The following is a 22,755-nucleotide window of genomic DNA, read 5'->3' as shown; positions in this document are numbered from 1 at the left end:
CCAGCTTGTCTTAAAGTTATGCAAGTTGAGTGTTTATACCTGCCTTATTCCATTATGCTTATCATCCCCATTCCATAGAAACCCACCCTCAGAGAGATTAAGTCCTTTGCTCAACCTAATACAAGTGGTGTGGCCTGGATTTGAGGTTGGGCTGTTCTGACTCTATAGCTCATGTTGCTTGCAAAGCTTGATTCAGCCTCAGTGAGTACAGCTAACTGAGCTGGTGAACCCAGCCCTTGACAGCATTAAGAGGACAGGCATTGGCTCTCTTGTTTTACTAGCTCATGGGGAGGCCAATGACATTAGACGCTTCAGGCTGGTGCACTAAGGGTCAGACAGGCTAAATGTGGTTCTTGGATCCCATGCCACATGCCTGGCTGCTCAGGAAATCCCTTTTTATTCAGGCTTCTCAACTTTCAGAAACCACTAACTGGGCTGGATCAGATCTAGCTGGCCTCCAGGCAGCCAGGCTACAGCTGAGCAGACAGATTCTGCAATGAGAAACACTCCAGGAAGATACCCTCAGCTTTGAGGTGCTGAGACTTCCATCTCCACTTCCTGAAGCTCAGGACAAAAGAGCAGCAGTTGTTCAAATGTGAGATCATAGTATTTTTAATAGTTAACAAAACATGCAGGTCAATAGTCAATGCATATACAATAGGACAGAGCAACAACAACAACAAAATTACAAGGCACAGTCTAACTCCATAGAGGCTTTCAAATGACGTGTTGGATAGAGAATGTGCTAATTAAAAACCCACCTGAGACACACCTCAGTGCCTCAGACCTGACCACGGCTTTCTGGTGGTAGGAAGGAGAGCTCATCGTGCCCATGGCTTTCAAGTCAAATACTGAGAACTCTTTACAATCTCCATGCTCTAGGTTGTTCAGTTTTGTCTTCCCCATCCCTGTTTTTTTTTTTTTTTTTGGTTTGTTTCTTGATTTATCTATTCATCCTTTATCCCGTCTCAGACAATGAGTTCCATGAATACTCTATCTGAGATAGCCTCAAACCATTGCTGTCTCAGTGAGCAGGGTCTCTGAGTTTGTTTTGGCCGTTGGTGAACAAAATTCCTTTCTGTTGAATGGGCTGTGATCTGCATTTCCCCAGACAGAATCCGTCCCACCTGAAGCCCCCTATGAATATTCACCATCTCCTTAGAGGCCACTTTTGTATGCACTGTTGATGTGAGGACTTTTTCCCCCAAATAATAACCCAGTGGTGAGATTCCCCCATTGCCTGCTGCTCCCTGATTAGGTAATTTGAGAGATTCCCACCCCCCCCCCCACCTTAATTCCCAGGGTGACTATTCTGGCTCTGGTGTCGGGATAGAATTCTGGTAACCTGGAAGGAGTGTAGGCTTCCTACAGCAGTGATGTGAACACCAGGAAGGTGTGCGGCTGCAAAGAGCTTTTGGTTCTTGAACATCCAATGTGGCAACGATTGTAGGTAAATTTAGTGAAGGGAAGAGCTCTCACAGTAACAAAAGTAACCACAATGCCAAGTATGTGACCTCTGGCCATGCAAGTGTGGGCATGTGTCATTTGGAAATGTAGCATTACATTCAGGGTCATCACTGTTTTCTTGTTTTTCAAAAGAACTTGTTTCAACTCACTCCCTAGGTTTCATCCTTTGGTTTTTACAGGGTTACACTGTATTTATCATGTATCGTCACAGTCCTGGAGAGCTCAAAGGGAAACAATTCGGATGAGTGAGCATTTCATGGAATTCAAACTTAAGTGCGATTTTACAAAGTCCTTATTGACAATATCAAAAGCCATTATTTTTTCTTTTTCTTCTATTCAAGTGCAGGGGTGAGGCTAATTCACAGAGACAGTGTATCATTTCACTAATATATTATTTATTCTAATTATATTTAGAATACCAAATATACTCAGATTACCCACAAATATCCTTTCCTCATTCTTCTAGGGACACTTTCTGGCCTGCGACAGAAAGATGCCCTGCAGTGGAGAGGTCAGGAGACCCCTGGGGGGTGTCTTGCTGGAATTAGCAGATGCCAACAAAAGCAGAAAGCTTTCTTCAAACTGAAATCACTTTGGTCCAGGTAATGTTCAAGATCACAGTGTAAGAAAACTCAGATAATGAGCTGGAGACATTACATATCTCTTTCCCCATCACTTCTTCTTCAATCAGTGTTTATTAGTAGCCAGGTTGGTGGGGGAGGTTAAAATCAAATAGCAGAAAATGATGTCTTTTGATCAACTCTCCTTTTTTCCTTTCAGAATTGTTCTGGGGGATGAGTTGGGAAATAGATCATTGATGGGCTATTGTCTGATAGGAATTCAAACCACATTCTATCATCAGATGAGGAAGGTTAAATTAAAAAAAAAAATAGAGGATTGGAAACTGTGAACTATAGCCTCTAATTCATATCTGATAACTCGGCTGTTTTTGTGATGGAGCATTAGAGACAGAGACATGTGGCCCAGACCATCTAGCCTCTTCATGGATGAAATCAAGGTTTTTCTAACTTCCAACTGTGAGTCAAAAGCAATCAGGAGTCAAGGTAAAATCTCCTTGTTTTTCGAGTGCACTCTAATTGGTGGGGGGGGTTCTTCTGCCCATGCCGAGGTGTCTTGGAGTTATACATAGTCGTACTTGGAAGGATGAGACTGTACCTCGTCCTCTGTGCGGGCACCCCCATCGTATATCTTCTTGTTTTTGCTGTTGGGCCCAAAGCCAGTGCTGGCCTTGAAGCCTCCTGGCTTGTAGCCGACATTGTGGCCCGAGGCATGATAAGACACCGCTTTGTAGCTGAGAGAAAAAGAAACATTCCGTGACCACAGATGTATTTGATAAGAGGGAAAGCCACTCCATTTCCCCTGGAATGTCTCTGTTTTAGCCCTGAAAGTGTCCCAGGACACCCTTAGCCCTGGGCAAACTGAGACAGGTGGTCACCCCCAGGCTTTGAGACACCAGCTTTTCTGCCTCTGCATTGGAGCAGCATTTCTTGCCTTGTATTAAGCCAGTCATTAGTGACCAGTGAGTTCCCGCTGTTAATCAATTAAAATGAAGCTGAACCAGAAACAATGTCCAGGGGAACATGGTTAGGCCAAAAAAAAAAAAAAATCCAAGAATTTGTGAGTGCAAAGGTGCATACACGGAGCCCATCTCTTCTAATCTGCACAGTTTATGGGTAAGCTGACAGAGGCCCAGAGAAGGCAAATGACTTGTTAGAACTCACAGGACTAGTTAGCACAGAACTGGACTAGGATTGAGGTCTCCCAGCTCCGAGCCCCTTTATGGGGTTACAGTGGGGTTTCTCTGCAGCAGTACTTTGGCATTTTGGAACAGATGCCTCTTTGTTGTGAGCGCCTGACCTGTGCATCGGGCAAGGGTTAGCAACATCCCTGGGCCCCACCCACTAGATGCCAGGATCACCCCCACCCCACCCCAAAGCTGCAACAATCAAGAGTGTTCAGTTGTTGCCAAATACCCCCTGGAGGGCAGAATTGTTTTCAGCTGAGAACCACAGAGTTACAGAATACTGGAGTCTGAGGGAACCTGGAGGGATATTTTTCTCTCTCAAACAGGATTATTCCTAAATCTGCTCAGCTGAAATGTTCCTATTCTGTTCTTTAGGTCCCCCATAAAAGAGAAGGCTCAGGATCCTTCAGTTAATAAAGTTCTTCAAAAACCCAGACTGATCCTTCTGGTTGCAAATTATACTTTAAAATGGACTCGGATGAAATGTCTGATTGCACTGGGATGGGGAGACTCACGTGGTTTCCTCAGGCACCAGGCCCCGGCAGGCAATGCACATCATTACACCCCCAATTAGCGTCAGGCCTCCAGCGACCCAGCCCACGAACAGGGCCGAACCAAAGGTGTACCTGAGGGGGGAAGTGAGGCCGTGAGTATGGGTGACTCCACTCTCAGACCCTACCCGCTGTGCCTGGCCATGCCCATCCTCTCTGTCAGCCCTCCTGGGGGTTCCACACCTATCCCTGACCATGCCGCTGAACGCTTCTTTGGGTCATAGCCGACTGAACAAGGGACCCTGGAGAACAGAAGTGGGACTGAAGCTAGTCAGTAAAACGGCTGTGGGATTTTCAGGCCCCTGGCATCACTCAGGCATGGAATTAATTATAAGTCTCTACTCTCAGAGAAACATCATTGGAAATCCCCCTCCCTCCCTATTGGCATTGGGTGGGGGGTGTCTTCAAGGTTTGGCAAGAGAAATTTGAGAGATATGGAAGCAGTCTGAAGTTATTATTTCTGAAGGAATTTTGGCCCCTCGAGTTCTTTCTGTGGGCCAGTAAGCTCTCATCTTACCTAACTCAAGTAGCCCTGGCAGCCGTCCACGCAGGTAGGAGCATTATCATCAGGAAGAACTAATGTGAAGTGACCATTCATTCTTTCATTTGTTTACTCATTTGTTCAGCAAGCATTTATTGAGCTCCCGCCGTGTGCCTGGCACTGCCCTGGCACACTGGGATGCAGGGGTGACCAAGCCCTCACTTTCATGGTGCTTCTACTCCAGCTCACACTGGAACTCAAACCTGTGGTGGTCTGACTCCAGTGCTGGTGCCCTTCCCTCCCAGGGGAACTCAGTCCCTCCATGGGACTCAGTTAGATCTGACTGGGATTGTCCGAGAACCAAGTCTCCTGAGAATAGAATAATTCTGATTCCACACGGACCTCTGTGGACAGTGGGGAGAGTGGCCAAAAACTTTTAGGATGTCACTGGGTATTTCCGTTGGTTAGAAAGTTACCAACTTTCCCTTCATCTCCAAGAGCCCCACAGAAAAGGACAGCTCAGCATGGCGGATACCTGCCCTTGGAGGTTTTCCCCTCATGTCCACCAAAGAGCATGGGGCTGTCTGTGGAACACCATGAATCACTAGTATGTTTAAAAGTCACCAACTAAGAACATTATACCAGTAGCTGGAAGACAGCAATGTGTGTGCAGACCTCCACAACCTAAGAAAATAAGATCCTTTAGATGTGCTTTAAAAGTACACACATTTTAGCAGGATCAAAGCAATATAAGCCTGATGACCAAACATAATGTAAAGGGCAAAGCTGGCAGACTGAGCTCAGGGCTTGAAAAAGTTCTGGAAGAACATTTATCTGCAGGCAGTTTTTACTTCCTTTGGACTTGGAAGTGACAGACATTTGTTTTGAAAGCTGTTGGCTTGGAATGAAGAACCCCATCCCACCCTGTTGGCCCTCCCCAGCATGGCTAGGGGCTTAACACCTAACCTTTTCCTGGGCGTCCTCCCGAGAGGCCCCTGCGTAAATCTCCTGGGGGCAGTCTTGGTCCCTCAGCCCTGGCGCAGACAGAACCCCTGTCCTTGATACTTCTAAAGATGGTCGAGTGACCACATAATGTTAATGATGACAACCATCACTAGCATTTATTGAGCTCTTACTGACACTGTGCTGGGCACCTTTATCACAATCTCATTTAATTCTTCCAACAGCCTCATTTTGCAGGATTTCTCACTCCCATTTTACAGAGGAGGGGATTGAGGTTTAGAGAGGCTAAGTAACTTTTCCAAAGACCCAGGAAGGACACAGGAGCTACTGAAATTCAAATGCAGATCCTTCTGCCTCCAAAGCCTTCATTGTTCATCATTAAGCTAATACTATCTTCTGGGCAAGGGGAACATGAGGACTGAGGTCTCCTTCTTTCACTTAGATCCTCTTGGTCAAGGTTAGCAAACTTAAATACCTAACTAGGACAGCTAAGAAATTTAAATGAGTGAAGTGGGGAAAACCCCCACAAGCATAATGATAAATGGCCTCAGCGTTGGGACATTTGAGAGTTGTGGGGATAAACTGGAGAGTGTGAGCTCTTGCTAAGAGGGCAACTATTTTGCAGCTGCAGAGATTGTTGCCATAGAGAGTGAGGGCCCAGTACTGCTGGATCTGATGTTTTTCTTTTACAAGGAGCTGGAAAAAAGGATTGCATACGTGTGTGTGTGTGCATGTATGTGTGTGTGGTGTGAAATATCCTTGTAGTAAACACTAATGGTGCTTTGCCCATGTCCCTTATGTCCCTTTCACCATTTCTGTGTTTCTTCTTCAGCTCCTGTGGTCTTTGCCTTTGCCTGCTGGCCCCCATGCTTTCCTTTGGAGGTCAGGTTTTGATTTAGCCACTGGAGCCATTTTGCCCATGTGCACAGAGGCTGATTGGTGCTGAAGTATGAAAGTTTGGGAGTCAAGACAACTCTGAGGTATGTTTCATGCCCCACAGCTCCCCAGGATTGGGCTGAGTCCCAGAATTCATTGCAATTACCCTCTTCTCTGTCCTGGGTGCCTCACTCCCTACCCGGTCTCCCCTTCCTTAATATATTACTTGCACATGAAACCTCAGAATCTGTTTTTCAGGCTCTGTGTCTGAGTAACCCAACATATGACACTTCTAATTTTTAAAAAGTAGTGAATAATTCAAGTTATAAAATGAAGTGTTTAGGCTAATACAAAACACCTCACAAGCTCTGAATAGCATGAAAGCAGGCACTTTGTAGCTTGGGTACCCTTAACACGGTATTGGCAGAGGATGGGATGCTGGGACCAAAATGGGGTACCAGAAAGCCCATCAGTTCACTGTCAAGACCTTTCTTGGCAGCTGTGTTGTCTTGTGTGACTTCTGGGTAGAGAGCATGAGAAAACAGAAAGAAGGGAAAAACTGCTGCCCGTCTATAGAGGAAGGCACTCAGTGAACATTCTAGAATCCTATAGTCTCAATCTCAGGACTGAAGTTGCCTGACTGAAGGATGGTGCGGGTTCTAGGGAGATGGTGTGAGAGGATGATGTGGGTATTAGCACTGTGTGCCAGTGGGGTGGGTGACTCCTCTTGGCAGGGGCAGTGACACAGGTGCCCAGATACTCTGGGTAGGGTAGGCTCTTCTAAGTAGGTTGACCAACCATCCTGACTTGCCCATGAGGGAGGAGTTTCCCAGGATGTGGGACTTTTAGTGCTAAAACTGGTAAAGTCCCAGGAAAACACGGTCAGCGTACTTCTAAGTTGCCCTTATAACCAAGAGACCGTGGGAAGATCACAGAGAGGATGAGGGGAGCTTATGGGGATCACTTCCTTCTCATTCTTGAAACAAAGCAGGAACATGGATGGGGACTGGAGTTCCTGGGAGCCAGAAAGTAATGGATTTATACAACCTCACCCCCTGTCTGTATCCCACGATGGTGTGGCTGGAGAAATACCAAGTGTATCCACTCCAGAGATGATGGGTCACTTAGATATGATATTTACATCACTGTCTCAGAAGAGGTTTTTTTCTCCATCAAGAATTTACTGCTGCTTCTTGCTTTGAAATATGTCCCTTTGAAGTGGCTAAATGAATATAGGTGTTAGAGTTACTCTACCAGCGTTTAAAAGTTCTACCCTCCTTCAGACACCAAATTATAGTGGGGTTTCGTCTCCCTCAGCTAGACTGTAACGTCCGTGAGGATGGGGAACTTGTCTTATTCCCAGCTTTCAGAACAGCTCCTGGCTCACATCAGGTGCTCTATACATTTGTAGAATGAATGAATGAATGAATGAATGAATGAATGAATGAATGAATGAGAAGAAGAGGCAGCTGTACAAGGAAAAAACATAACATTACTCTTCTCACCTATACTGCACCTTTCTCAGTTCTACTCAAGCTTTCACCTGTCCCTAGTCAGGTTCCCGTCATGGTCTGGGGATGTGGGTTGATGCTCATTTACATGCCTGGGCTAATAGTGCCTGTTTCATTGCCACCACAATGGGGCCTGTGCAAGCATGTTAGATAAATACTGTGAACTGTCGCTGTATTTCAATGCAAATGTCAGCTCAGCCTCAAGTCATAGCACCAAGGATATTTCACTGAAATGAAGTTTATGAATTTACAGATCATTGTTGATTTACGATATGGCATGGTTGCCTCTGATAAATTTTTGCTATTTCAGGCACTGACAGTCACATTAGGCATATGTGTTTAATAGGATTTTTATAACAATATTCACCACAGGGTACTAAGACTAGATTGGAAGCTTACCTGGTCTGAACAGTCTGCACCATCCCACCCATCCCAGTGTACATGTTCGCTGTAGACATCCAGAAGTTAGTAACCAGCATGTTGGCAAACACAGATACTCCAGCGATTGCACAGAGACCTGCGGGCAAAATACAAGAAAGCTCCAGAGTCAGCTTTAAAGGGATCACAACGTTTCTGAGGCAATGTATGCTGAAATGAGTTTAGATGAGCAGGCTGCGAACATTCCATTCATATAACAGAATAGCTAATCCAAGCATTGATTACTGAATTCCCACTATGTGCTAGACGTTATGTTAGACTCTCTTAGAGTGCTTAGATTCTCTTATCTCTCTAATTGTGGAGGGATTTGTATGTGTGCAGAAAGAGATTTTTCCATGCATCTTGGGACAAAGGATTAGTAATACAAATATTTTGGGTCTTGTCCTTCGATGGTGTCAAGTGCTCTTTCCTTAAAATCATTTTTAAGAATCTTGCCAAAATAATGTCTTTAGGGACTGAGTCACATGGCTACCTTAGGACTGAGAATTTCTTATAATAATCAGATGGCAGCTAAGGGGGACCTTAACATTCATGATCATTCTGTAGAGCATAATTGGGCTCTAGCCTCAGATCTTGAATCCCAGTGTGTAAAATTCTGATCCATGTTCAAACCATGTTCAATAGGGAGAAACCATGTTTCCTCTGCCAGAATAATTTTACTTTGACATTCCCAGAAAAGCATTTGAGAGAGGGAACCCTGGCTGCTTGTTTACCTGAGATGATGAACATGATCCCAGAGGTCAGTGTCATGTTGGCTTTGGCAGAGTCCTCCATGTTGCCTATGCGGATGCACTTCAGGGCGAAGATGGACACCAGCAGGCCGATGGCACCCAGGACAATGCCCACGATCATCAGGGCTCGCACTGCCTGCAGCATGGCTGTGGGGCAAGAGGCAAGACACAGCAGACAGATGAGACCACCTCTGCATGACCACCAGGCTTTAGTTTAATAAAATAAAGCAACCACAACCAGCCAGCATCCAATTCCTGAGAAATAACAAGTCCATAAAATGTGAACCTTGTCATTGCCAGGGGATGTGGAATTGTGAGAAATGCAAAACCACCACATACAATCCTCTGATTGTTGAAGGACCTGCATGTACACAATTGTCTGTAGAATGACAAAAATCATGAACTGTTGGGAGTAGGGACAACCAATGGATAGCTATTTCATTTCCTCATTTTAAAGCCTGATAAGCTGGGGTCTAGGAAGAGGAAATAGCTTGATTAAGGTGACATGAAAAATTACTCATAGAGCTTATAGTAAAACTGCGTGACTTTGGCTTCTATCCCAAACATCGTTCTCCTCTAATCTTTTCATATGGGCTCATTGCTTCATATTGTTGCGTCCGCTTTAGAAAAACCCGATATTCATTCATAGCGTGTGATGAAGCAAGGTTACTAGGTGATATACTAAGGGCACCACGTTTTTGCTTGTTTCCAAAGGGACTACTATAGTCAGGGTAAGCTGTAGGTTTTGGGTATATATAACAGACTGCTATATCACTCACAGGCCTTTCAACATGACCAGTTTATCAGCAGTTCCCTTCTCAGGAAGCAATGGGAGCTGTAGATCCTGCTGGGACTCTCCCCCCGTGCCTCCCCTCCAGATAAATCCAAAGTGCTTTCTAGTGTGTCCTTAATGTGCACTGACTCATCTCAACAGTTTGTTTCTGGGCCCCTATGACTAGGCACAGGGATGACAGTAATTAATAGGTCAGCCATGGTCTCTCCGCTCACGGATCTTATGTCGAAGTGGGGAAAGACAGTCATTAAACATGCCCGCTACAAGCATAATGCATTTACAAAAGAAAGACAAATGAGTCTTGGTGTTTTCCAGAGGGAAAGGCCCCAAGTGTGGGTATTTCTGGTGGAGCAGAACTGAAGAATTGTGTGAAGCAAAGCAGAAAGCTCTGTCTTACCCTAGTTGTCATAGCCAATTGCTACTTTTGATTGAAAGCTATAAGTCGCTTTTCAGACATGAACAAATCCAGTCCACATTAAAAAACCCCTGCAATGTCGGTGATATGATTACCTTCATTTTATAATTGAAGACATTGAGACAGAGAGGTTCAGGAACTTGCCCGAGGACATATTTGGAGGGACAAGCAAGAGCTGGGCGTCAAACCCAGAACTATCTCCAAATTGTTTTTCCCATCACAGTACATTCCTTTGAGGTACCTAATCCTGGAAAAACAGGCTGCCATCAGGGTACAGGGATCTGTAAGCACCTAAGAGAATGTATCCTCCAAACTCGGAGACTCAGCCATGAAATATCAACCTCTAAAATGGACGCTAAAAATGTATAAAGAAATATTATCTAAAAATCATCTCAGGGAATAACATGTCCTAGGAGATTTCATTTGTGAATGTGGCTCTCAAGACAAGGACGTCCTGGGAGGAATTTCTCTCTAATCTCTCCAGGAAGATTTTCATCTCAAATATGGCCAATATCAATGGAGCTGCCAGCTTATTCACTCTAAGGTGTGTATCACAAAGCAACTTGTCATGATGGAAGAATTGGGAATCAATGAAGTATACTGAAAAAGGAGAGGCAGATCATTCAGAATTCGTTAAAGAGGCTTTGGCATTGTCTGAGGAATGGAGGCCCTGTCAGCTTTCTCTCTGTGGAGATGATGGTATCCAGCCACTCTAGTTCTATGCCGCTTGATTCTGATTCTCTTCCCCTGAAGCAACTTCTGATTTTAACTTTGCTTCTCTGCTGAGAAGAGAATTCTACAAGCAGCTAAATAATCAGTTGTGGTCCTATTAGCAACTATATTTGCAGGATAAATATATTGGTTTATGGTGTGGATCAATCCTCCAGGATCTGACCATTCATCCCTGGAAGAATTGAATCGATTAACATTGGCATCTTGAGATTACAGCTGAGTTCTGATGCTAGAGCTGTGGTGACCCCAGTTGGGCAAAGAGAACCAATGAGGGCCTTGGAGTTGCCCTTGGATCCACTCTTAATGTAGGAGGGCTCTAGAGGGCCACCTTTGTTCTCTAAAGCCTTGCTCAGTGGTTTTGCTGGCCCCACAGGATACTGGGAACAAACCTTCTGTTCATTCCCTTATTAACAAATGCAAGCGTGTGTCATGTACTTGTGTATTCATTTATATTTTTGTGTTTTCACTCAGCACATGTTGGTATGTGCTCATAGTCATATGTTACATAATAATATAACTCATCCATGAATTCATTCATTCATCAAGTATTTTTAAGCTCAAATTCTCTACAAAACCCTATGTCAGATGTTGTAGAAGATATAAAGTTTCATGAAAAATAGTCACTGCCTTCAAGCGGTTTACAATCTGGGAAGATCATATTTTTATTGGAAATCTTGAACCTCAAATTTCTTTTCACTTTGGGAGTATCTATTCTCATAGTTGCTTATGATGTGGTTCTAGTTCTCTTTAACACATACAATTATACTACTACAAGCCTGGTTCAGGACAGGTATGGACAGGACATTTGCTGGGCAGCCCCAGGCTTCAGGAAATATCCTCCAGGCTATACTGATGTGTATGTTACTACCAGAAAACTGGACATATGGAAAGAGGAAGGGGCTTGACTTTCTCTTCATCTTGTCTTCATGGGCCTCTTGTGAACTTCAAATCCACCCAGAAACTTGCTGGAGATTTTAAAATCTGCTCTTGTTCTGACATTTTAAGCCTTAAGCTATTCAGAAAACAAAATCATTTATCCCTTTTGAGAAACACCTGGCAAGGCATCTGGTTAAAACAACCAAAACCAACCAACTAACCAACCAACCAAAACCAACCAACCAACCAACCGACCAACCAAACAAAAACCAAATAAACGATATTAACTAAGTAGGATAAAGGATGTCCTTTCCTCATTCTATAACAAATTAACATTTCTCCTGGACTCTCAGCAAGGGTGGGGTCATTAACTCTTTAGACTGAGTAGTTGTTTTTTTTTTTTTTAATTTTTTTTTTCAACGTTTTTTATTTTTATTTTTGGGACAGAGAGAGACAGAGCATGAACGGGGGAGGGGCAGAGAGAGAGGGAGACACAGAATCGGAAACAGGCTCCAGGCTCCGAGCCATCAGCCCAGAGCCCGACGCGGGGCTCGAACTCACGGACGGTGAGATCGTGACCTGGCTGAAGTCGGACGCTTAACCGACTGCGCCACCCAGGCGCCCCAAAGACTGAGTAGTTTTAATGTTTGTTCTTGAAAACACATCATGAGGTGGCCGTGGCTGAGGCACATGGTCTTGCCTGTCAACTTTCTCTCTGTGGAGATGATGGTATCCAGCCACTCTAGTTCTATGCCGCTTGATTCTGATTCTCTTCCCCTGAAGCAACTTCTGATTTTAACTTTGCTTCTCTGCTGAGAAGAGAATTCTACAAGCAGCTAAATAATCAGTCCATTCATCCCATCCATTCAGCCCATCCATTAGAAGGGCTGTGAGATTGGCAAGTGGGAGGTGAAATCACTGTGGACTTGCCTCGTATGGAGAGTTGCTGTTGCTGTGCCACAGGAACCCTTGGGCACTGGAGCCTGGGCCAGCCTGTCCTGCTCAGCCTTTGCCTCAGGCTGTCAGATGCCCTCTTGTCTTTGCTGAGTCAGGTATGCATGGCAAGGCCTCATTTCCTTCCTGCTATCTCTTGACCTCTGGATTTCTGATGAACACTGGCACCTGCTTTGAATCAGGGGTCCACCCTCACCCTGAGCACATTTCTCTTAGCCCGTGGTTGGAAAAGACACAACATTGTTTTATAACTTGTGGGACCACTGTCAGAGTCACAATCCTGGGCCTGGATGCATAGACCAAGTTCTTCCTTGCTTCGGAGATCCCTTGAGGGGTGCTTCTGAGAGTGGGAGCTGTGATGGGGGCAGGTTCCAGGAAGTAGGAAGAAATGTTCTCTACCACTCATTGCTAGAACCCCCCCCCCCCATGTCTAGTAATGACAATGGAGATGCATGGGGGTGACCTGAACTTCCTTTCCAGCTGAAAGAATCTACCATCTGGGATTCTAATCTTCCACAGATAGGTACCCAGAGAAACTGCTCCCAAAGGGGGTAGGTTTCTCTTTTAGCCACACTGTCTCTTATTTGCTATTCTGAGCAAGAGGCACATAAGCTTATCAGCTGATAACAGGTGAGTCAACGGCTCTATAGACTGATTCCCTGCACCAAAGGTGTGACTACGGCATTCTTTCCAATGAACAATGAGGCATTATCAGACTTGAAGGGTGGGCAGGATTCAGAGCTGACAGAAGCAAACAGAAAAATGGGAACTCAGTGTTCCCTCCCTGTTGCAAAATATCTTATTCCCCCAAACTAGCTATGGACTGACAGGCAAGGTGCCTTTGGGTGTGGTTCCCAACCCTGGTTGCACTTTAGCATCTCTTGGGGGAGCTTTTAAAGAAATATTAATGTTTTGCCTCCACCCTTAGAGACTTTCATTGAATTGTTCAATAACATAAAATTTCAAGGAATAATTTGGGAAAACAACCCTCAAGAGGCTCAGGAGGAGGTACTCAGAGCAGGGAGTTGAGAGGAAAGAGTTCCCAGGGGCTGACATCCCTGAGCTAGCTGGGGTGTGGGTGTGAGGTTTATGAGACAGCAAATAACCAGGAGCCAAAGGCCTGGACCTGAGGCTTTTGTTGGTGGTGGTTAGAGAGGACCCATACCTCAGGCACAGCTTGGCTTTAGACTGGAGGCAGGGGAGGCTGATGGAGGAGTCCAAAGGAGGGGAGCCCAGAGAAGGGCAATCTGAGGCCAGGCCTCAGAGAAAAGGCCCTTCAGAACAAGGGTGAGAGGGCCTAGCTTCTTCTGACATCTCAGGGAACCAATATGGAAGTCCTTTGTGTCCCATGAAATCCTACAGAACGGTGTGATGCCAGGTAGGTGCCATTCGGCAAATCTTTTAATCTCACTGAAGCTAAATTTCCTCAACCCTGGAGCTGGATAGAGATATCTCTTGCACAAAGATGTTGTGAGGACCAGCTGCTGCTTGGCACCAGCATAAAACTAAGCCAGGCTCAACCAATGTCGGTTTCCTCCCCTTCCCTAAAGAGAAGTTCTCTTTCTTCAACCCCACATGGCTTTGGCTGGTACTAAATGTATAAACGTGAACCCTCTCATATGGTGATAGAATATGGTTGAGGATTTGAAAAAGCCATGCATGAGGGAGGATGAGGGGCGAGAGGGGAAGCAGATTGGAGAAGAGTAGGAAGCGTAAGTCCTGGGCCAAGGCAGAGAGAAGATCAGGAAAAATGGACTTAAGATCTGGCTGGCAACGAGGAGGAGGGGCAGGTGAGACAGTGAGGGGTGAGGCGCCGTCTTCATTGTCCTTCCTTTTTGACTCTAAGGTGGGGTCCAGCTACGTGACTCTGGCCATGTGTGTCTCCACCAAGAAATGGAGACCCCCCCACTGACTAGTCCACGCTAGGGCCTGATGCTTTGCGTGTGGCTGCCCTGCTGTCAATGCAACCGCCACCACAATCACAAGCTGAGGACGTGTTCTGATTCCTGCATCTGCATAGGGCAAGTGGTCACAGTTTACGCCTCAGGTACAGGTCCTCTCCGGCTTTGCAGATGTGTCCTCAGTTCTCTGCGGGATCTTCGGATGTACGTTAGTGGGGACACATTTGGATGTTTGTCCACATATTTAAAAAGGTATGTTTGGGCCAAAATAGATTTCTTTCTTGAAGAAAGGGGAAAGCAGCTTGACCAAAAACCAAGGGGCTCCCCCCAATTTCATTTCAAGTTTATCACTAACTTATAACCCCTTTACCTCTTAGGGCCAGTTTCTTCCACCAGACATTGGGGAAAGACAAGCTGGTTTCACAGGATCAGGAACACTGGACTTAATGTCAAATAGCCAATCGTAAGGAGAAACACACCAGGTGGCTCCTTTAGAAAGGGTACTGGAAAGCAGTTTGGTATTTTTTTTTCCTTTATGGATTTGTGCTTTAGATTTTGTAGAATTGTTTCCTGGGTTAAATGTGGTTTCACTAAAACCGCCCATTCCTGGGTGTGTAAATATGATTGGCAGGTTGATGGGACACTCTTTAGGTCTTCAGTGGCTGTTGTTTTTTCACATTGCTAGAGAAAGGGGGCCAATGTGGCCAGTTGTATGAAAGAAAACTCAAGACCTTTAGTGCCTGCAAAGAGGCTGGGAATCAGTGATGTGCCAGAACACAGGTAGCATGGGGGACTGAAAGAAGAAAAAGAGTACCCTAAATAATATTTGGTTTGGGTATTTGGATTCATAAAAGATGCTTGATTTTGGAGAAGAAAAAAAAACCTGGAAGATCAAATGTCCTGTTTGAGAGATTTGGGTGGTGTAGACAGGGCAGTAATGACTGACTGACACCAAGAACCAGATCTGCTAAATGGATTGCAAAGCCCTTTCACACAAATACCTTATTGTGAGGCATTTCACAGATGGGGAGAGCAAGGTTGAGAGACCTAGCTGGCCAAGTTAGCCCTTGATCCCAGTTCACCTGCCTTTAACTGTAAGGCCCTGCCACGGCACCAAATTCAATCCAAATATTTGCAAACACATTAGAAAAAATATCACTTGCCTATGATATCATCATGGGACCAGGGACATGAATTTGCCAGGTCTCTGCCTCCTCTCCACCCTGTTCATTGACAGCCCTCTGCTCTCCTCCCCCCACTGTCTCCAGGGCAGGGGGTGGGTGGGTGGGAAGGAAATGACACACAAGTCATCCACTCTTTAAACTCGGTACTCCTAATTGTGCATTGTGACGATATGGCTATAAATGGGTCAAGGTGCAGATGTACCCTCTACTCTTAGCGTGCTCAAGCGCAGGCCAATCTCTTCAATTCTAAAGGCAGCTCCTTGTATCTGGAATGTAGAAGCAGGGCCTGAGCATGGGCAGGGCTAAAGACACAGACTTGGAAGCGTTTCAGCCTTGTGTTCATTTCCTGCATCTGATATCTCCTGTCCATGGGAGCTTGGGCACCTTAGCTTGTCTCCATATCTGAGCCTCAGTTTCCACTTTTGTAAAAACAAAGCTGATACACATTACCCTGTATTGCTGTGAAGGTTCAACTGGTAGGTCTATGTGCAGTTCAAGAAATGGTCGGTTTTTATTTCTGGGCACTGTCCTTGGAGAGTGACATGCTGCTCTGACTGCTTGGAATACAACGAGAGGGAGTCTTGGGCTATAAATTATACAGAGCTGGTCATATATAGGTAAATAGTCCTGCTACTACAACCATTTACCTCATTAATCTATCTGTAGGTTACATAATATAGCTAGTTGAATGGAATTAAATTATTCTATGGCTGTAAGTTCCAACTAAACGTGATACATTTTTATCAGATGAATGAAGGGTATGTGAGATTTTGCAAGAAAAGAGCTTATCCTTAGGAAGAATTGAATAATTGGCAGTGATTATTATGACTGTTAACTGAAGTATTACAATGGTATCTGCCTCATGCTTTTATAGTAACTTTAAAGCTTAATTCTCTGCTGCAGGCTGGTACTCCCCTGAGCTCTAGGTCAAAATTAAACTTTCAACCTTCCATTTCTGTCTCTGGATGTTTCACCCAGCTCCTCTGCTTCAGTCTCTCTTCCCTCGGCCCCTTGTCATGCTCAAGAAAATGTTCTCAGCAGCTGTTTCAGTGCCCTCTAGGTGCCAGGTCCTGAGTAGTTAATGTTACCCCTTTCAGCTTCCTCCGGAGCCCTACAAGTGTCTCTGGGCCACCCTCTGGCCTTCTCTCTGGCTGCTCCGTCTTCTTATGTTCCTGCCTTCAGGTTTTGAGGGTCTTTTTAGCCTATTCCTTCTGCCAGTCTTCCCACCCGTCCCCTACATTAGTCAGCCAAATCTTCAGTCACCAAACAAATATTTGCATTTTGGGATGCCAATTTACATTGTAGTCACTTTTGCTGCACAAAAGCCTCGCTATTCTTTTTTTTTTTTTTTATTTTTTTTTAACACTTATTTATTATTGAGAGAGACAGAGCATGAGCAGGGGAGGGACAGAGAGAGGGGAGACACAGAATCTGAAGCAGGCTACAGGCTCTGAGCTGTCAGCAAAGAGCCTGACACGGGGCTCGAACTCACACACTGCGAGATCATGACCTGAGACAAAGTCGGACGCTTAACCGACTAAGCCACCCAAGCACCCCGAAGCCTTGCTATTCTTAAATCCACGCTGTTCTCCATGGCCATACATTAACAGTGATTTCAAGTATCTCCGTTTCTGCATATTCAGGCCCAAGAAATGTTTTTCCTGGATTTTGGTGGAATCCTGTTCCCCTGACTCAGACAGGCAGGACTGGGATATGACTCTGTGATGGCTGCCTGGAGATTTTCAGCTCTTCCAAGTTGTGAGCAGTGTCATGAGGGTGGATGTGCCCAATGTTATTAGAGTGCCTGGCTCTGGTACAGAGATCTGGGGGATCCTATTCAATTTAGGGATGTGAGGAGGCTTCACAAAGCAGGTCATATTTGGGCTGGACCCTGCATATGAGAAGATTCATGGAGATGGCAGTGGAGTGGTGGAGGGGGTACTTGGCAGTGGGAGAAATGGGTATCCAGGATCAAGCCCAGGGTAGAGTAAATGGACAGGGAGAAGCAGAGGCTGGGGGGCAGAGGAATTGTAAGAGTTAAGTCAGGCAAGATGAGGGAGATAGGAGGGCTCCGGTATCAGGCAGTCATGTCTACACCTAATTAAGCTGCAAATGGGGGAACCATGGGAGGGTTTGGCTTTTAAAATGCCCAAGAGATGAGAACTGAGAACTGGCAGTCAGTGATTGGAAGATTCTACCCGATCTGCCATAGTCAAAGGAGCAAACACTCTAGAGAGATGAAGGATAGAAACCGGAAAGACGAAGGGGCGAAGACGAAGAGAAAGACGAAGAGCGACAGGTGATAGTAAAATGTATTCTTTTCATTTGGTTGTCAGTGACCCAGGGAGAGACAGAACTTGACAATGATCAGAATCATGAGATCTTATAGGAAAGGAGGATATAAGCCTAAGTGAGGAGGAGAGATGACAAGAAGAATAGGGGCTGATCAGACAGGGTGGTGTGGGGCCCCATGTGTGGAAAGAAACAGAATGAGCAAGAGATTGGTAATGTGTGGTTTGGCCCCGAGCTGAGGTTATTGAGCATGAAGTTATAGGATGTCATGCCTCAATTTTGAATATGAGGTCAATCTTTTTCCTTCATTAAAACAATTTTTTTTTTTTTTAACATTTATGTATGTTTGAGAGAAAGAGAGCACAAGCTGGGGAGGGGCAGAAAGAGAGAGGGAGACACAGAGTCCAAAGAAGGCTCCAGGCTCTGAGCTATCAGCACAGAGCCCGACGCGGGGCTTGAACCCATGAACTGCGAGATCATGACCTGAGCCGAAGTTGGATGCTAAACCGACTGAGCCACCCAGGCGCCCCTTTTATCTTCATTTAATAGTTAAAATGAGGTGTGACTCGACAGTCTATGGTCTTGTACCTCCTCCCTTCTGACCTCTCCCTTCACAGGAGAGCATGATCCCTCCTCTGCGCTGTCTTCCTGTGGCCAGGTCCCACCTGCCTTGCTTCCCTAAGCAGGTCTCAGTTAGTGATCCTGCTGGTCCCGCAATAGGAATGGCTTCCAAAATGCAGTAAAAACCCCAGTTCTGCTCTGTCACCCATCTTCTTCTTCTTTCCACAAATGAAGATAAATTAGTTGAATTGCTTTTCATCATTCAATTTCAAGTGCTTCCGAGACTCTTAACAGTTTCGTGCAAGTTTATTTCCATCTACCTGTTCATAAGGTGTTAGTTTCAGAGTGGCAAATCAAACACTCTTCCCTTCCTCACCAAACTCCTATCTTGGCCACTCCTTGGAGCCACTGATTAGACTGACCTTTTATTTTCTTTTTGCCCACCCTCTTTCTTTAAATATGAGTCGCTTTCATAATATCTAGAATGCAAAGTTCCTATGTGCATGTTTGAAATAATTATCTGTATTAAAAGCAGGGGTTTAACTTCATCTTCAGGGGTGAAAAGATGTCACATTTATATTTATATTATGAAATTACTATAATATAATTATAACTTATTCTGGCATGCACTGTTTCTTAGGAGTGCACACTAGAACCTCTCAACGCAAAGCAAAAAAAGGATATTTATAATTTAATGGCAATATACATTTTCTGACACTTTCAGAGACTCCAGCTTTTCAAAGCAAAATTGAATTGAATTGAAAATGAAATGAAATTAGTTCTCCATAAGCGTTTTGGGCTAGAGGAAAATAATTCACCAACCTACTTCCTTGCTCCCATGTATGTGCAGGCAAGAGCAAGTCACATGCACACACACGCACACAATTTTCTCCTTTGAGGACCATTAGTCTATTCTAGTATCATGAGCATGCTTGCCCTTACAACAAATACCATTCTTTTCACCACCCGCAATTCCTTTGACTTGAGTATGAATTCTCCGATTTTCTCCAGGACGACTATAGCCCTCTTTGTCATGGGGCCAACGTCTCTTATTCACACCTTTTATTCTGAGCTGCAAGGGTCATACCCAGAGGTGGGGAGTGAGGCTCAGTCCCTGGTGTGATTTCTGAGGTCCCTCCTGGCTGCAGGGAGCGCAGACACCCCTCCCCGGCCCTCACCTGCTCGGGGGGGCCCCCCGTGCTGCCGGGCCTACCTGGAAGGCCCAGGATGGTGAAGTAGGGCCTGCACTCGGTGAACCCTGAGCTCTGCCTCACGCAGCTCCGCCAGAGCCCCTCGTACTGGAACACGGAGGTGACGGGGTTGTCGTACAGGTCCTGGGTGCTCCACATGTCCATCCCCGTGGCGGCGATGCACCCCGCCAGGCCCAGGAGGGACAGGAGGAAGCCCACCACTTGGCACGTGGTGGTGGACATGGCCTCGGCCCCGCGCGCCCTCCACCCGCCGCCCGAGGTCTAGCTGCACCTTCCTCCTGTGCAGGGTGTGCGTGGGCCAGTTGTGCTCCTGAGCGGAGCTGCCCTAATCAGATGGTTTCCCTCGGCTCTTGGTGTTTGCTCACTCTGTTTTCCTTAGATAGTTCAGTTTCACTCTTGGTTCAAGGGCATTATGTTTTCATTTGTTAGGGAAGCGGCCCCAAGAGGCACTTGTCCGCCGAGCTGCGCAGGCCCAGCTGGTGTGGGAGCAGAGTGGTTGGAGTGGACACCCTTTCTGAAGGCCTTGCCAGCTTCCCTTGTCCGTGGCTCTGGCTGTGACACGAGCACGCCGGCCACCGCCTGGGTAGAAAGGTGACGAGTCCAGCGCCGCGGGCAGCCCCCACAGCCTTTTCCTCTAGGCTCTGCTCGGCGGAGAGTAATGTCGCTTAGGCTGACATCACTTAAAACAAAGGCCCCAGGAGTCTCCATCTTTAACCAGACTTTCACATTTCCTCCTCCACAGCTCATAAACTACTTTTCCTGCACGTCTTTGCATTGCACTCTTACAGGAATGGGTGGAGTACGTATTATTATCCCACACCCATATATTTTGAGTGAAGTGAGGCACAATAGATTAAGGAACTTGTCTGAGGGCCTTGAACCACAGAGGCTTTAAAGTCAGTAAAGGCGGAGCTCCAGTGCCCACTTCCATTCTGGTGCTCTTTCTCTATTTCCATGTGGAGAGGCAGGGGCAGGCATGGTTGTTCCCACGTTTGGGAACAGGAAGTCAAATCCAAGAGATAATGCTTTCATTTTACAGGTGTTGGAAATAGGATGAGAGGAAGCCAGACATCCTGCCGACCTCCACTTTACCTTTTCACTCATGCCACAAGAACCACGTGAAGACCACGTGGCAGACACAGAAGCTTCTAGAAAGGCCAAAGAAGGGATTAGGACTGGCTGGGCCAAAAGCCCTGATTTGGTTACAGAGAGACCTGGGATCTGCTCCTTACCCTGTTACTAATTCGCTTTGTGCTGGGTGATTTGGGGCAAACTGCTCAGCCCCTACAGGTTACAGTTACTTTATCTGTTCCATTTGCAGACTAAATAGAATACTTCAGAGCCCTCCTGGATCTCATACACTGTCTTCCACACTTGGCAGAAAAGTTTGCACTACAGTTGGTCAAAATATCAGGAATTATATAATCCTGAAAAAGAGAGACTTGGGCAGAAATTAGCCATTGCATTTTGACTACCCAATTCGATTTTGTTCGAGAATTGATTAACCTGCCACTTCCTGGGGGGTCATGTGTATCAGGTGTCTGAATTCGGAACCATTTTAATTCTGGCTTCCCCAACTCTGGGTTTCCAGGCTGGGAAACACACTCACCCACCAATGTCTAACCTGTACAGGTTCTCCAGGAAACAAGCCTGTGCATCTGGACATTTCAATGTTATCTTGATTGCGTCCAGCCATTGCTCCCACAGCTTTTTACCCAGCAAACACAGAAAACAAATATGGAAGGTCTCCCCCTAGTATGAATGGAGGCAATACTCCCCTCAAGTGCATCCCTTGCTTTAGGTTCTGTGATCAGTGTAGAGAGTGAATCATGAGCCAGAAAACTCAAAAGAAGAGAGTAAGCAAGAGTTACATCACTTAGGGTGAAACAGTGTTGGTGTGTCTGTTTTCCCTAGGCCGAGTTACAAGGCCAAGTCCAAAAGGTGGGGAGGGAACAACCAGAAAAAGTGATTCTGATCTTTGCTGCTGGAGGGGGATTAGATCGGAAAATATTGGAATAGTTCTGGAATGATTCTGCCACAGTTTCTGTGGACAGAGTCCATTTTGCTCTTATTTCAACCAAGAGGCCGGCTTTTTATTCATAAAGAGATCTGTAGATGTTTGGTTTCCAACGTTTATGTTGGAACATTTATGTTCATTTTATGACATTTGTCTAACACCCACCCCATACCTTGACTACAGTACCACTGAAATAATCGATTGAAAATGGAAAAATAAAAAAAAATAGGTTATTACAAGTTATCTACTCTCACATGGCAGTTTTTCCTCTCCCCTTCCCTATGGAAATATTTTTATGCGAGATTTCAAGACAGGGAAAAAAAGTTATTCTGTAATAATGAATTAGCTTTCTTTCTTGTTTGGAATGGTGACAGTGATTTTATTTTTTGGGAGAAGAAAGGGTCAATTTTATTTTTTTTAATTAGAAAAATTTTCTTTTACATTTATTTTTGAGAGACAGAGAGAGAGAGAGAGAGATGAGAATGAGTGGGGGAGGGGCAGAGAGAGACAGAGACACAGAATCTGAAGCAGGCTCCAGACTCCAAGCTGTCAGCACAGAGCCCAACACATGGTTTGAAATCATGACCTGAGCCCAAGTCAGACCTTAACCAGGCGCCCCAAGAAAAGTTAATTTTAAAGGATAAACTGAAGGTGCTTCTACCTAGTAGAATACTGAATGAGTAGAGAGAAAATGTAAGTCTACATACTTTTTAAATGTGAAATAAATATTGCTAGGTTTAAAAACATTTGGAAGATGTAATTTGTCATTTTCTGGTGGGTTTTCTGTGCTATAAAGTGGACCACTGCTTTAAAAAAAAATTTTTTTTTTTAACGTTTATTTATTTTTGAGACAGAGAGAGAGAGATAGAGCATGAACAGGAGAGGGGCAGAGAGAGAGGGAGACACAGAATCGGAAACAGGCTCCAGGCTCTGAGCCATCAGCCCAGAGCCCGATGCGGGGCTCGAACTCACGGACCGTGAGATGAAGTCGGACACTTAACCGACTGAGCCACCCAGGCGCTCCTGGACCACTGCT

The 22,755-nt window shown here is 45.4% G+C and overlaps 1 protein-coding gene across 1 annotated transcript; it reads right to left on the bottom strand.

Moving 5' to 3' along the window:
* Positions 1–596: 596 nt before the first annotated feature.
* Positions 597–20,098, bottom strand: CLDN18 (claudin 18). Its single transcript, XM_025913861.2, has 5 exons — positions 19,705–20,098; positions 8,766–8,930; positions 8,014–8,131; positions 3,748–3,858; positions 597–2,779 (listed from the first exon to the last, which is right to left on the bottom strand). The coding sequence occupies exons 1-5, from the start codon at positions 19,922–19,924 to the stop codon at positions 2,608–2,610; spliced, it is 786 nt and encodes a 261-aa protein (XP_025769646.1). The 5' UTR covers positions 19,925–20,098; the 3' UTR covers positions 597–2,607.
* Between the last annotated feature and the right edge of the window lie 2,657 nt (positions 20,099–22,755).

The sequence above is a fragment of the Puma concolor genome, chromosome C2 (genome assembly GCF_028749965.1).
Source record: "Puma concolor isolate L17-30 chromosome C2, mPumCon1.1.hap2, whole genome shotgun sequence".
Lineage (NCBI taxonomy): Eukaryota > Metazoa > Chordata > Mammalia > Carnivora > Felidae > Puma > Puma concolor.
Note: the sequence above shows the minus strand (reverse complement) of the source record. Positions and strands in the feature narration are given on the sequence as shown.